Raw genomic sequence first — 15,000 nt, 5'->3', positions numbered from 1 at the left:
TCTATGTCATATTTTTACATTGATTTCCTTTTTCTTTTCCCCGTCTTCACCTGTAGCTCATTCTGTGCCCTGTTCTGTGTTATATTTTTACATTGATTTCCTTTTTCTTTTTCCCATTTTTAATATTCTTTCGTCTTTGCAGCATTCACGTGTGCACATTTAGAATTCGTCCTCTGCCTTTGAAGAAACCTTCCACTCTCGCTTTCGCTTCTTCCAAAGAAGGGTTAGATGTACCTTCAGCCACTCCTTTTCGTACCATAACATCTTAAGTTTTATTCTTCAGCCTGCTCCGAGCTGAAAAAGCTTATTCTTCAACCTGCTCTGAGCTAAGAAAAAAATTAATATTTCTCTCTCTTTAGTATTATTGGTACTACCTTTGTACTTGTTGTTACTACCTTTGTACTCTCTCTTTGCTCTCTCTCCAGTATATCGGTGCTACCTTGCACTTCCTTGTTAGCTATTTAATTGCAAGACGGTGTAGCCAAGGAAGGCTCCTTTGTTAATTAGTTTCACTTCCTGTTGTCGGTTCGCTGTCGTAACCTTCCTCAGGATCATTGAATGTAAATTATTTATGCATCTTTTTGTTTTTGTTTATATGCGCTTCGGTTTAGCGCAGCCTTGTAACGCGGCGTAATTTTATTTGTTTTCTTGACTTCGACCATTAGTCACGCTGACGCTTCTGCATAGTCCATATGGTTGACGCCGATAGTACAACTACAAATCACTTAGGCTACTGTAAAGGTTGTTTTAGTATTGTTAAGTCTGTTGGTGTAGTTATTTATTGATTGGTTGATTTATTTTACTTTTTTTTTAATAAGTGATTTATTCCTGCGTTTCTCACTACCTTCTGTTACTTCTTTCTAAATGAACGCCATATTCTGTGGAAGCTTGAATTCCAAGTTAATGGCCCCTGTGGGGTTGTTCCATATGAATAGGGTTCATCTTAATAATAATAATAATGATAATAATGGCAGCCTGTTATTGTTGTCAGTGTTGCTGTGGTTTGTGTTCCGAGTTTAGGTTCATAATTAATAATTTTATCAAAAGTCTTTAGCTGTTTTATAGTAACTGAAAGATATTTTGCCCGAGACCTTTTAATAAACATTTTCGTTTTCTCCTCTTTTCAGGGCCGTTAAAATCATGCATCACAACACGAATCCCATTCACATCAGCACCACGTGAGAAGGAAAAGAACACTGAGGAAAGAGAAAGAGAGAGCAGAGATAACGGAACGAGGAGAAAGAAGGAGAAACTTACCTTAAACGGAGAGTTCGAGACCTAAAAGCTGAAAGTCGTAAGGAATTGCAAACGGACCGAAGAATTTCTTATTTGTGTTGGGGGAGTGGTGGCGGTGATGTTGGTGACGGTGGAGGAGGAGGAGAAGTGGTGATGGTGTTGGAGAGAATGATGAAGATTGCGATGGTGATGATGGTGATGATGATGATGGTGTCAGCGAGGGGTGGAGTGGACTGGCGCGCCGAGATCGCAAGCGAAGTCCTGGAGAAGAAGTCCTCCTCCTCCTCCTGCTTTCCAGCGGCGTCCTAAGGACAATATGAGAGCAGCGCCGTGGTCGTCGTCGTCCTCCTGTGCATTTTTCGTCTATTCGTGAGGGTTTTTTCTCCCCCGTTTCATTATCGTCATCATTATTATTATTATTGTTATTATTAACTTCGGAGAGAAGAGAGGAATTCAGCCCCCTTTTTTTCCCCAGATGTACGTACGCATGGATGTATATGATTTGTAGTCGGAAGTCAACCTCGAATCTTGGTGCTATTAGTGATAAATCTTGTATCTATAGAATTGAATAGTTTTTAGTGTTTTTTATGTGATATCATTATTTGTATGAGTCTGTTTGAGTCACTTGATGTAGTTCGAAGGGAAGTATCTGTAATGGCCGGTTCATTTGCATGTCAAATCGATTATAAAAGAAAGGCGGTTTTGAGGAATTAGCAAGCGAAAATATTCTCTGAGAAATGATTCTTGATTACTTATAGTATCATTTAATCACATATCAATGCAGACTTTAGTTAGCTTTGAAGAGTTTATACAGGAAAATATGGTAAATACTGGGAAGAACATACTCAGAAGAACTTCTGTGAATGGTAGAAAATACGCATTTTTTGTTTTGTGTTGAAATTTATGAAGTTATATGCTTAACAGCCGCACAATTTATCGATTTAACTGAGGAAAAATCTGTGAAAGAAGTTATGAAAATAACATTTGGGTTTTAAAAGACAATGCACGAATTCAGTGTCGTTTACAAGAACTATTAGAAAAATTTTTATTAACGAATTCCAACCCTTCAGAAGGAGGGGGAAATATATAAGCGAACAAACAGCAGAAGAATCATTTTCTATAGAACATCCCACCAAAAAAAAAAAGGGATCAATATATATATAATTTTTTTTTTATTTAGAATATCAATAAAAACTTGACGCGAAGATGCGCGAGTTCAAAGTGGTGGTGTTGGGTTCGGGAGGCGTGGGCAAGAGTGCCCTGACGGTGCAGTTCGTGTCTGGGTGCTTCATGGAGAAGTACGACCCCACCATCGAGGACTTCTACAGGAAGGAGATCGAGGTGGACGCGTCGCCGTGCGTCCTGGAAATCCTGGACACGGCTGGAACGGAGCAGTTCGCCTCCATGAGGGACCTCTACATCCGCAACGGCCAGGGCTTCGTCGTCGTCTACTCCCTGACCAACCACCAGACCTTCCAGGACATCAAGGGCATGAAGGAGCAGATCACCAGGGTCAAGGGCACGGATCGGGTGCCCATTCTTCTAGTGGCCAATAAGGTCAGGGCAACTAAATATTATTATTTTTGTTTCCGTTATTTTGCCATTATTAGTATAGAGTTTTTAGCAGTTGTGATAATTTTGTTTATTTTTTTTATTGCTGTGGTTGTCTTATCTTATTTCTGATTACTTCTCTCTCTCTCTCTCTCTCTCTCTCTCTCTCTCTCTCTCTCTCTCTCTCTCTCTCTCTCTCTCTCTCTGGCGGTTCCCCTGTCTTTGCATTTATCTTCAGCCCCTTCCATGCTACGTATTTTTTTAATTTAATATATCTTCACTGCTTTCTTCTTTTGTCCCCTGTAGGGATTAGTGTTGTCAGTGCACCTCACGTGGTGCACTGTAGGCATTACACAAGGGTCTTTGCAGCATCCCTTAGGCCCCAAACTGCAATCTCTTTCATTCCTTTTACTGTACATCCGTTCATATTCTCTTTCTTCCTTATGACTTTCCACCCTCTCCTAACAGCTGTTTTCTAGTGCAGCTGCGAGGTCTTCTTCCCGTTACACCTTTCAAACCTTTTTTCCTTTCAGTTTCCCTTTCAGCTCTGAATGACCTCATAGGTCCCAGCGCTAGGCCTTTGGCCTAAATTCTGTATTCTAATCTGTTCCGTTATTTTGTCATTATTTATTAACGTTACTAGCAGTTGTGACAATGATATAAATGTTTGTTTTTTTAGAATGGACAGATTTTCGTTTTTCGTGTTTGTTATTGCTCTGGTTTTCTTAATTTCGCTCTCTCTCTCTCTCTCTCTCTCTCTCTCTCTCTCTCTCTCTCTCTCTCTCTCTCTCAGGCGTTTCTGCTCTGCATTTATCTTTTGTCACTTGTATGTTATGTATGTTTTTGCTTTTAATTTGTCTTAATTTAACTTCACTGATTCCTTCTTTTGTTTATCTGTTCCTGTTACTAACGTTTTTGTCTCCTCTTCCTAGTTTCATATACTCACTTGGCTGTCATCCATTCTGTTGATCTTCTTTGCTTCTAATTTGGTTTATGTTCGTTTTCCTGTAGCCTTTGTCTCCTCGCCCTCGTTTCATTTATCGGTTTGTTCTTTTCGCCCATCTTCCTTCGTCGTTCTTTCGCTTATTCCCCTCAGTCATTAAAGCATCCAGTGCCCTTCATTTTTCTTGACCCTGTAGGCAGGTAGTGCCATCAGTGCACCTCACACGGTGCACTGTAGGCATTACTTAAGGTTCTTTGCAGCGTGGCGTCGGCCCCTAGCTGCAACCTTTCGTTCCCTTTACTGTACCTCCTTTCATATTCTCTTTCTTCCATCTTACTTTCCAGCCTCTCCTAACAGTTGATTCATAGCGCAACTGCGACGTTCTCCTCCTGTTAGTTCCTCGTTGGGAAAGTCGGTAGAGTTGTCGGTTAGCACTCACTAGGCCCGAGTTCGAGTCTCCGGCCGGCTAATGAAGAATTAGAGGAATTTATTTCTGGTGATAGAAATTCATTTCTTGGTATAATGTGGTTCGGATTCCACAATAAGCTTTAGGTTCCGTTGCTTAGCCACGTAAAATAAGTCTAATCCTTCGGGCCAGCCCTAGGAGAGCTGTTAATCAGCTCAGTGGTCTGGTAAAACTAAGGTATACTTTCTCCTCCTGTTACACCTTTCAAACCTTTTCACTGTCAATTTCCGTTTCAGCGGTGAATGACCTCGTGGGTCCCAGTGCTTGGCCTTTGGCCTAAATTCTATATTCAATCAATCCATTTTTCTTGGAGGACCCCCCTTGATGCCCAGAGGGCCTTTTTTCGCATTTTTCTCATCGCTTGTTCTTTACAGTTTTGTTGAAGAGATTTATCGAAGTATTTTTCATTCAAGGAATAGCAGTAATTGTATTATTATCATTATTATTATTATTAATATTATTTGAAATTTTTTATATTAGAATTATACTTGAGAGGGCGAAATATGAGCTCAACGACATACAGATTGCCAATCCTTTCAACGAAGTTTGCCTCAAAGAGGGGTCTTCTTCCTGTATATTATTATTATTATTATTATTATTATTATTATTATTATTATTATTATTATTATTATTATTATTATTATTAGACGGAGAAGCTAAAAGCTTGTTAGAAAGCTTCAACCGAATTGCATGTAATTTTGTATGCATATTTGTTGTACATAAGAATTTAATCTGTTCATGAATGTATTAGAAGTGGATATTCTCATTTGTCTGATAACACCATACGCAGATTCTTACTTGTTTTGGTCAGCCTTCTTTTTTTTTAGCAAGACCCATATATCTTTGCATTAATATTTACACACACACACACACACACATTCGTTTGTTCATGAAATGTGCGCATGCGTAATCCTGCATATCGAAATCGGTCATTTTAGTAGTAGATTGAAGAGGATTTGAATCTTATTTAGCTCGACCCATTCGATCTGTTCCCGTAAGGGGGCTAGTGCCGTCATTTCACCATAGGCATTACTTAAGGTTCTTTGCAGCGTCCTTTCGGCCCCTAGCTGCAATCCCTTTCATTCCTTTTACTGTGCCTCCAATCATATTCTCTTTCTTCCATCTTGCTCTCCATCCTCTCCTTACAAATGTTCCATAGTGCAACTGCGGAGTGTTCCTCCTGTTACACCTTTCAGGCCTTTTTACTGTCAATTTCCCCTTCAGTGCTGAATGACCTCGTAGGTCCCAGCGCTTGGCCTTTGGCCTAATTTCAATATTCTGTTCTGTTCGGTCTGTCAACGCATCACGCCAGAAGGTTTAACTATCTTGTATAATTATAACTCTCGCACGTACACGGTGAAATGCCATTGTTCGTTTTAATTCCTCCAGCCGTAAGCATAAGCATTTAAAAGCATTTATCTGCAACACCGTAGTGGTACTTTCACGCAGAAAGGTTTGGTGTAATTTGTTTCAGACTCTGAAAGTATTTGCAGTAGAAAGGGGGCCGAGGCCTTGCTGTCCTAGTTCCCCAGCGCCCTTTCGATTTAAAAAAAAAAAGTAAATAAATAAATGTAAAAAAAACAGCAAATAAATAAAAAAAAATGTAAAAAAAGGGGGGGTGCGAATAGGAACTGCAGGAAATGTAAGAGTGGAAATTAGTTGGTAACGTAGAAATTAAGAGATAGAGAACAGCGAGTTCAATGAATACGGAACGCAGGTGCAAAGTAAAGGGGGACACGCAATAAAGGAATAGAGAGAGGGAAAGCACGGACAAACTAGGCAATGCAGAAAACAGGATGCGGAGGGTGTGCGGGCAACAAATGAAGTGGGGAATGGAAGTATAATACGATAGGAAGCGCCGTAGCATAATAGGGAATGCAGGAGGCACTCTATAAATTTGGAAGACAAGGAGCCTGTAAATAAGGGGAATGAGGAACAAACACCACAACATAAATCTCTCTCTCTCTCTCTCTCTCTCTCTCTCTCTCTCTCTCTCTCTCTCTCTCTCTCTCGTGTTCTGTTCTCTCTTTGACTTGGAGTATGTAGTTATTCAAGATGCAGACTAGAGCGAAATTGAGGAACAAGCAATACAAAACTCTCTCTCTCTCTCTCTCTCTCTCTCTCTCTCTCTCTCTCTCTCTCTCTCTCTCTCTCTCAGAAGTATGTAGCCTAGTCATTCGAGGAGCAGACCTGAGTGAAATTGAGGAATAAGCAACAAAACATTCTCTCTCTCTCTCTCTCTCTCTCTCTCTCTCTCTCTCTCTCTCTCTCTCTCTCTCTCTCTCTGGCTAAAGTGTAATGTAGCCTAGTCATTCGAGTCGCAAACCAGAGCGAAAATAAGCAACAAAACATTTTCTCTCTCTCTCTCTCTCTCTCTCTCTCTCTCTCTCTCTCTCTCTCTCTCTCTCTCTCTCTCTTTTCCCCCCTGCTAAAGTGAGTATTCGTTTCCAGGCGTCACCTTTAACCTATTTCATTATTTACCGTATGGCATGTCCGATCCTACTTTAATATGGTCGTTTTCATAGAAAATAGCAAAGGCGACTCGACCGTATGAGTGCTGGGTCACCTTTTGTTTCCCCCCCCCCCCCAATGTTTTTTCCACCTTTTGTTTGTTTGTTTGTGCCTTAGTTTGTGAGGCTGGTTGTTTTATGCATTATTTTAAAGGTGTTGTTTGTTAATTTGGTCGTCACGGAGTGCACTAAGCTTTCCGTTGAATGAAAAGTTGAGTAGAATTTTGACCTCGTAATGTTGCGACATAGTTTACGATAGATTTGATTCAGTTACTGATTGATATATCTAATGGCTCCTTAACTGAGCTGATGAATCTCTCTCACTTCTTGAGAGAGAGAGAGAGAGAGAGAGAGAGAGAGAGAGAGAGAGAGAGAGAGAGAGACTTTCCGGGATATTGGCATTTAATTGGGAGTTTACTACGGATTATGCTTATGACGCGATAACGACAGGTATGAGGATAACTTGTTTGTATAGACTTTGCAGAGGAACGAAAACGACGGAGCTTTATTTTCTTATTCAGAACAAGTAATGAATCGCAGAATATATCATAGGAGGGAAGCTGATAGCTTTAGTGCTTGAATGCACCTTTATTACTTTCATCCCATTCTCTCTTCTGGGATTCATAGAGTATGGGCGTTAATTCAAAGGAAGCTCTTTTGGGAGGTTTTTCTCGTTGCAGAGTTTTCCATATAGACATTCTTATATGTGTGGGCATGCATGTATGAATGAATGTTCAGTGAGATATTTACACGTACATATGGCCATTGTTTTTTTCTGGGAAATTACATATATAATTATAATTATATATATATATATATATATATATATATATATATATATATATATATATATATATATATATATATATATATATATATATATATATATATATATATATATATATATATATATTATATTATATTATATATATATAAACACTGGTCCCTCGATTGTGACCCAGAACCGGCAGAGAGAGAGAGAGAGAGAGAGAGAGAGAGAGAGAGAGAGAGAGAGAGCATAGTTATGGGCGTTCCCTTCATTTGAAGCTTTCGCAAATGGTATTCTTTACCGTGGTGCTTTGTTGGCGCACTTTTGATACAGGATATGCCTAAGTATACATAGCTTATTAACTCGACCTACGCATGAATGCCCATGTTCTATCTGGTTTCATCACATTTATTTCTTTCTTATCTTTTTATTTTTCAAGGGGAGACCTCCGCCGGAAACCGTCATTTTTGGGTATTTTGTTGTAGGTGTTGTGGTTTGAGTGTTTTGGGGTGTGTCCTCGTGTCCGGGATTGAGTACCATCCTCGGAAAGACTTAATTTAGACATTAGTATTAAGGCAGATCAGAATTAAGACTTGTTACGAATTTCAAGGCCGCCGAAATTTCGTTTAATTTCATAATTCACTGCGTAATTATTTATGTTTTGTTTTCCTCTCTACTTTTGTTTCATTTTCAGTCTTGATTTTTTGTGAAAGTTCCATTATAGTAAATTCTTTTCGGATGAATGTGTGTTAGCGCTCTCTCTCTCTCTCTCTCTCTCTCTCTCTCTCTCTCTCTCTCTCTCTTTGTGTGCAGTGCACCGTTGCTCGTTCTGGGTCACAGCCGAGGACCCGTGTTTGATCTGGGACCCAGGCGAGCAAATGAATTATATACCCTTAGTTAGTAGACTGTTGTGGGTCGTGGTGGGGTGGAGCGAAAATAACTAAGGCATGTGAGGACCGCATCTTATCAATATGTGTACTATCATATAACTAAGACTCGGAGGGTCATGATTAGATAATCCTCACTCCACCCGAGTGGAACCTCAGGATTTTCTCTCTCTCTCTCTCTCTCTCTCTCTCTCTCTCTCTCTCTCTCCTCCTCCTCCTCCTCCTCCTCCTCCTCCTCCTCCTCCTCCTCCTCCTCCTCCTGTTATGAGGGAATGATGGAAATAATATATGCTTCTGAAATCTATTACACGTCGAAATCCATTTGGTATCGGCTGGCAATCTAGGCCTACGAGCTTATAGAGTACACGCCCTGCTCTCCTTGTCTCTTAGAAATACATCATTCGTAGGCCTAGGCCGCTGGGCCTCAGTAGGCTTTTGTGAGTGAATCATTCCCCCAGTTCCTCTTAAAATTGTTCTAAGGTTCGAGCTCCTACTGACGTTTCTGATTATGATTTTAGGCCTATGCGGGCCCCTCTAGGGATATTTTGCCATCTTTTCTGCTCGCGGCCTGGCCCCCGCTTGGTTAAGCACGGGCTCTTAATATTTTGGCGTCCCGTTTATTATCCAACCGAACTCTCGCGTCGCCTTTTCTCGTTGGAAAACCCATTCCTTTAATCTAATAACAGTTCTAGAGAATATTGTTTTATGCAATGGAGTCTAATTGAATTTATTCAGTCAGAAGGTCCGCGTAGGCCTATATATTCATCCACAGTTTTGAGATCTCTGGTCTTCATCTTTAATAAATTGTATAATCTGGTGATTATTTGATGTCTTGATATTGAGTAATGAAGTTATTACGCGAGGTTTTTAAGTTGGCAATTCTAGTTTTTTGTAAAAGAAAACAGTTGTGACGGCTTTTTCTGTCCGTCCGCACTTTTTTCTGTCCGCACTTTTTCTGTCCGGCCTGAGATCTTAAAAAGTACTCAGGCTAGAGGGCTGCAAATTGGTATGTGGATCATCCACCCTCCAGTCATCAAACATACCAAATTGCAGCCCTGTAGCAACGATATAAGATAGGCCACCACAGGGCCGTGCTTAAATTTCATGAGCCACGGCTCATACAGCATTATACTGAGACCACCTAAAGGTAGATCTATTTTCAGTGGCCTTGATTATACGCTGTAACGGCTTTGCAGAAAACTCCATTGCGCCGAAGAAACTTTGGTGCATTTTCTACTTGTTATATACCGGAGATAACAGAGAACAAATCTAAAGGAAACATTAAATTCGAATGCGTTTTGAGTGATTTTAAGCTCGTCGGTGTCTTAATCATTTAGGAAAGCATTTTCTAATTGAAATTAAAACTAATCACGTGCACGTATTCAGACTATAACTTTGTAATTGAAACAATATGTAGCAGGCTTCTTTGAAACATATTTATTCCCTTTAACGAAATGTTCCCTCGCAAATTAGAACGTAAAATGTAAAAACAAATACGAGGCAGCAAAAAATAAGTAAAATAGTGCGGTGTAAATGTTGTGCAGTATATTATTGGTCTCAAGTCCAACGAGCCTGAAATATTGCATATGGAATGATTCTACATTTTTTGAGGATGTAGACTATGCACTTGCGTCGTCTGTAGCTAGAATACTTTTTTTTATATTCTTTTTAAGGAAAAATGAAAACAGAATTGCCAAATGCAAGGTGCACGCTTTCGTGACGATCTCTCTCTCTCTCTCTCTCTCTCTCTCTCTCTCTGTGTGTGTGTGTGTGTGTGTGTCCAGTGAATTTTATGAGTGATTATATTTTGTTCTTGCAATAACCATTTTCCCCGATAAGGGAGGCTTCCAAAGAAAACCTTGGAAACTGTTATATACCGCCGGCTTTATCCTTTATCTGCAAGAGGGATTTGGGACGTTTGACGGATTTTTTTTTCTGTATGAATTTCACACCCCAAGTGGAATGGCGCGGCAATAATACTGCTGAATTTGGAGATAGTTTTCCAGCTCATACATGAGTGAATGACTAATGTTGGCTGTGACAGATAAAAAATGGGAGTGGGTGTTTTGAATGTGCTCCGCGTTGTAGGACGATGGTTTTGCTAAATGCTCGCGTGGTAGTCTGGGAAATAACTGTGCATTTATTGGCCTTACCCCACTAATATTCGCGGGGTTTATGGGGATTAGTGTCTGTGTGTTTTATGTGGGTGTGTTTCATTGTTTTTCTACGGGGGTGGTCTGTCGGATTTTTCAGAGGGCTATTCAGAGGACATTTTTTTTCCCCGGGCTCAGTTTTGTACGCCTCGTTTTTTTGTCCACTGGATAGATTTTATCTGCTTTACGCTATTCTGCTCCATCGCCTTTGATCTTACTTTGATTTACCCCCCCATAAATATAGCCGTATTTGTCGGAGTTGATTTATCCACGCGAATTTTGTTTACTTTATTTGCAGTTTCATTGGCTTCATGACCGTGATTCATTGTTGCAATCGAGGCGAGTTTTATTGGCTCTGTGAAATGTATAGTTTGTATGAATTTCAGTGGCGTTATATTTGAATGCAATTAGCTGCGTATTGTTCGACCGGGGTTGTTCGTTGTTTCAAGTTACCGTTGTTGACGAGAGGCGTTTCATTACCATAATCCGAGAGTTCATTTCGCTGCTTTTCAGAGTTCCTCCTCCTGCCGTGTGCAGTTGTCAGTCCAAGATGGCACCGTGCCAACGCTACCTCTTTCTTACTCCTTTATTTTTGTGTCTTCGCTTGTCCTCGATCTCTGGCGCTTCTCGCCGAAATTAGAAAGGATGAAAGTTCAAGGTTTATTTTTGCTTGTTTGTTTTCACTCTTTGTTCCATGGTCAGTGCTTCGATGGTAACTGTTAAAACGTGGTTCAGGTGCAGTCTGACAGTGCGTTGTGTTTCTGTTGTTATTAGTCCTGTCATTTGTATTTTAAGAAGTCGAGTTTTCTTACCGTTTTTGTACGTGTCGAATACACGACTATGTTAACAAGCCATCCCGTAGGGAAGGTAGTGCCGTCAGTGCACAACAAGTGGCTCACTGTAGACATATTAAGAAAGGTGGTTTGCAGCGTCCTGTCGGCCCCTAGCTGCACCTACGTATTAGCCCCTTTACTTTACCTCCGTTCACTCATCCATCCTGCTTTCCATCTTGCTGTCCAGCCACTCCAACGTCCTCTTTTCACTCTTTTTAAGCACTGAGTGGCTGAAAGTGCCACAGTGCTTGGCATCATAGTCGATTTTTCGTAAACCAATCCATACATCCTCAGTACGCATTTTTTTTTGATCGAAAACTGCCTCTTGAGTGGAAAAGTCCAGAAAACTTTCTTCTTACGTAGCATGTAGAACTTGGGTTTTCATTGCTTTATTAAGCCTCCCTCCGGGATTCCGTTATTGCCTGTTCGATATAGATGTGTCTTCGGTAGTTCGGAAAGATTCCAAACTTCCAGCATTGACGGCTCGCTCGCCTTTTACGAGGGGAGGGGAAAGTAGGCCTAAGGTTAGGCCGAGATTTTATTGCGACGATGATGGCCCCTGGATTTTTTTTGATGGCATATAGATATGCTTTGACTTCCTGCATCGGAATTAACTGTTTTCAGAAGTTTAAGTGAGATGTTGATTTGCTGTGTAGGTTTGTTGATAGAAGTCGTGTCAGTATACAGTACTATTGCCTTTTGTGGTTTTATTTTCATGGTATTTTCTTCTTTGGATGTTTGTTAATCAAGTTAATGACATTTCGGATTAAATACGTGATCAGCATGAACGTCAGTCATAAATCTTTGGGTTGATATAGTTTTTATACCTGCAAGTAATACGTAACTAGTTTGAAAATGAGCAGAATTTTTATTATACCTAGAGTTGAGTTAGGTCCAATTTGAAGTGAAATTTACTATGATTGCATTGTTGTTTCACCACAAACACTAATGTTACCATACAAATTTGGTGTTAACACGGTTATTACAAAGAGGAAACATCAGACAACTAAAAGGCTAATGTAAAATCCTTGTCGGCATTCTGACAGCGACTGCATTTATGTCCGAATCTCTCATTTTTTAAAAAAGGGTGGAGCCCTCTTTTGCTGCAATCAACTCCTGCTTGTAATTAGTGCGTAACCCCTATACCTGTCTTCCTTGCCCTAAATTTCGGCTGTGGGGAAGATATGGCGCTCTAGAAATCGGTTTCAGGGGGATTAAGGAAAAATTGCAGCGTACGGAAAATAAAGTTGAAATAGATTGGGGTGGATCAGATGATTACAATTTTAATTGAAAGCCACGACCAGTCTCTGGGATTGAGAGAGAGAGAGAGAGAGAGAGAGAGAGAGAGAGAGAGAGAGAGAGAGAGAGAGAGAGAGAGAGGAAATCATTCATACTCTATTGTTTGTGGTGTCAGAGAAAATGACAAGCCAGGAATGTATGTCTGCTAAGCTCATTAGTCCACTGTTTCAGACTCATCTTTTGTTATCTGGAAGATGGGGGAGATAAACAAGTAGAGAGAGAAGAGATAAACAAGAGAGAGAGAGAGTAGAGAGAGAGAGAGAGAGAGAGAGAGATTTACCTCAACTTCCTGAGGGCCAAAACCTCTTTACTAGCGGACAGGTGAGCATATTGTAGTAGAGTAAAACGGAACACCGGGCAGTCAAGGCATGTAGGTGGGTCGAACGTACAGTGTACCATTCCATCGCGAGATGTTAGTGTGTGGGAATGGTTGTATGGTGGACATTTTAAAAAGGGGAGCTTGTTTTGTGAGGTGTGGGTCTTTTTGAGGTTGACGTTGGGCGTCTGTCTTGCACTCTCTGCTCTCTCTTCTTCTCTCTCTCTCGTTAAAGTGACAGTACCACCACTCAGCTCCAGTACAAAATTGGCCTAAGCAGAATCTGTCCAGTCGTCATCTAACCTCAGTGTTTGTTTGAGAGAGAGAGAGAGAGAGAGAGAGAGAGAGAGAGAGAGAGTTTGTAACTGCGTGTAAGAAGGTATGAAGACCTCACACGTTCTATAGACTGACGAAGAAAATAATTTTCTGCATCCTAAGAACTGAATTCATATCATGTCCTGAAATGAATACCGTGAGCTTATAACAAATTCTAGCCAGTTTATCAGGCGATCTTGTTCATCGAATTGAAGCTTACCTTTTGCAGAAGACCAGGAAAGGTTTCTTGGTTCGTTTACATCTCACGGCATAATTCATGACGAGGAATCTCATCTAAGAATTTGTGGGAAATATCTCCTAACAAATAAGTTACAGGGTTTTTTTTTTTATCAAGACTGTTCATGTATGTAGACTAATATATACAGAATTAGTTGAATAACGTAGTTCTGTATTTTTAGATGCTGTTTAGTGTAAATTATATATGGTTAGGTGTTTGTAAAGGTTCCATTACTTTCTGTATCTGTCGGTTTAGATTATTATTAAGAAGTTATGAAATTCCCATTTTAGCTTTGGACATCTGCTGGAAGGACAAAAGCAACATACAAAAAAGATTATGATGACTTACAAAGAATTAAAAAAAAAACTCTTTAGAATATTAGAACATTAGTAGAAGTAAAAGGAATAGGGTAATAGACGTGAAGATAGTGGAAGGCACTTTTAATTATGAGTTAACAAGAATTAAAACCTAGTAGAAGTAAAAGGAATAGGGTAATAGACGTGAAAATAGTGGAAGGCACTTTTAATTATGAGTTAAAAAGAATTAAAACCTCTTTTAGAATGTCAGAAAACCAGTCGAAATAACAGGAATAAGGTAATAAACGTGAATTTAGTGGAAGGCACTTTGAATAAGGACTTAAAAAGAATTAAAACCTCTTTAGAATATTAGAAAGCCAGTAGAAATAACAGGAATAAGGTAATAAACGTGGAAACATGGAAGGAACTTTGAAGAACGCTGGATAAAAAAAAAAAGAAAACAAAAAAGAAAGGTGAATGGTTCCAGTGGGTTGCAGTTCTATTGTCGGGAGGAGAACTATACAAAAGAAATACAGTACTCTTGCAAATGGCCGTCGTTTGGATTGTTTTCTCTCGTGGTATGGATCAGTGGGTCCCACGATCGCGACACCTTCCTTCCTTCCTCTATCAGTTGCGGAAATCCTGTTCGGGGGGGAAGTGCGCCCCATAACATGGTAATGTTGTCTCTCTCTCTAAGGAGAAAATATTATTGTCGATGATGCAATCACTTGAAAAAACTATGGTTTTTGTTTCTCTCTCTCTCTCTCTCTCTCTCTCTCTCTCTCTCTGTCAGAGCTAATCCAACTGTGTAATTGTCTGATAGAGGTTTAGAGGTTAATATTTGTAAAATATCAAGAAAGCATCATTGCAGTGATATGTGACATTAATTTGTGAAAGAGATGCATTTATTTTAAATACCAGTACTATTTTCCTAACCATATGTTTGTGTTAAAGATAATTTCCTGAGAGAGAGAGAGAGAGAGAGAGAGAGAGAGAGAGAGAGAGAGAGAGAGAGAGAGAGAGATAGTGGAAACGACTTTGGCATTGCTCCCGGAGGCTGCATCCCCTCTCATTCCTTCACTGACTGCTGCTCTATATATCCACACTGCATTACTTTCTCCTTTGTTCTCCCATTTTTACTCTTCATTTATTTCCTCTTCATTTATTTCGGTTGTCGTTTTGTGTGAC

General features: G+C 40.0%; 1 protein-coding gene across 3 annotated transcripts in view; it reads left to right on the top strand.

Moving 5' to 3' along the window:
* Rap2l (Ras-associated protein 2-like) overlaps window positions 1–15,000 on the top strand; it is a 182,733-nt gene that overhangs the window by 67,362 nt on the left and 100,371 nt on the right. For all 3 annotated transcript variants that reach the window (XM_067100634.1, XM_067100637.1, XM_067100635.1), the window contains exon 2: window positions 1,128–2,793. In XM_067100634.1, coding sequence (XP_066956735.1) covers window positions 2,443–2,793 — 351 coding nt within the window. In that variant the 5' untranslated portion in view covers window positions 1,128–2,442. The remainder of the gene's footprint in view (window positions 1–1,127; window positions 2,794–15,000) is intronic.

Source organism: Macrobrachium rosenbergii, chromosome 56 (assembly GCF_040412425.1).
Source record: "Macrobrachium rosenbergii isolate ZJJX-2024 chromosome 56, ASM4041242v1, whole genome shotgun sequence".
NCBI lineage: Eukaryota > Metazoa > Arthropoda > Malacostraca > Decapoda > Palaemonidae > Macrobrachium > Macrobrachium rosenbergii.
This window is presented reverse-complemented; position numbering and strand designations above follow the sequence as displayed.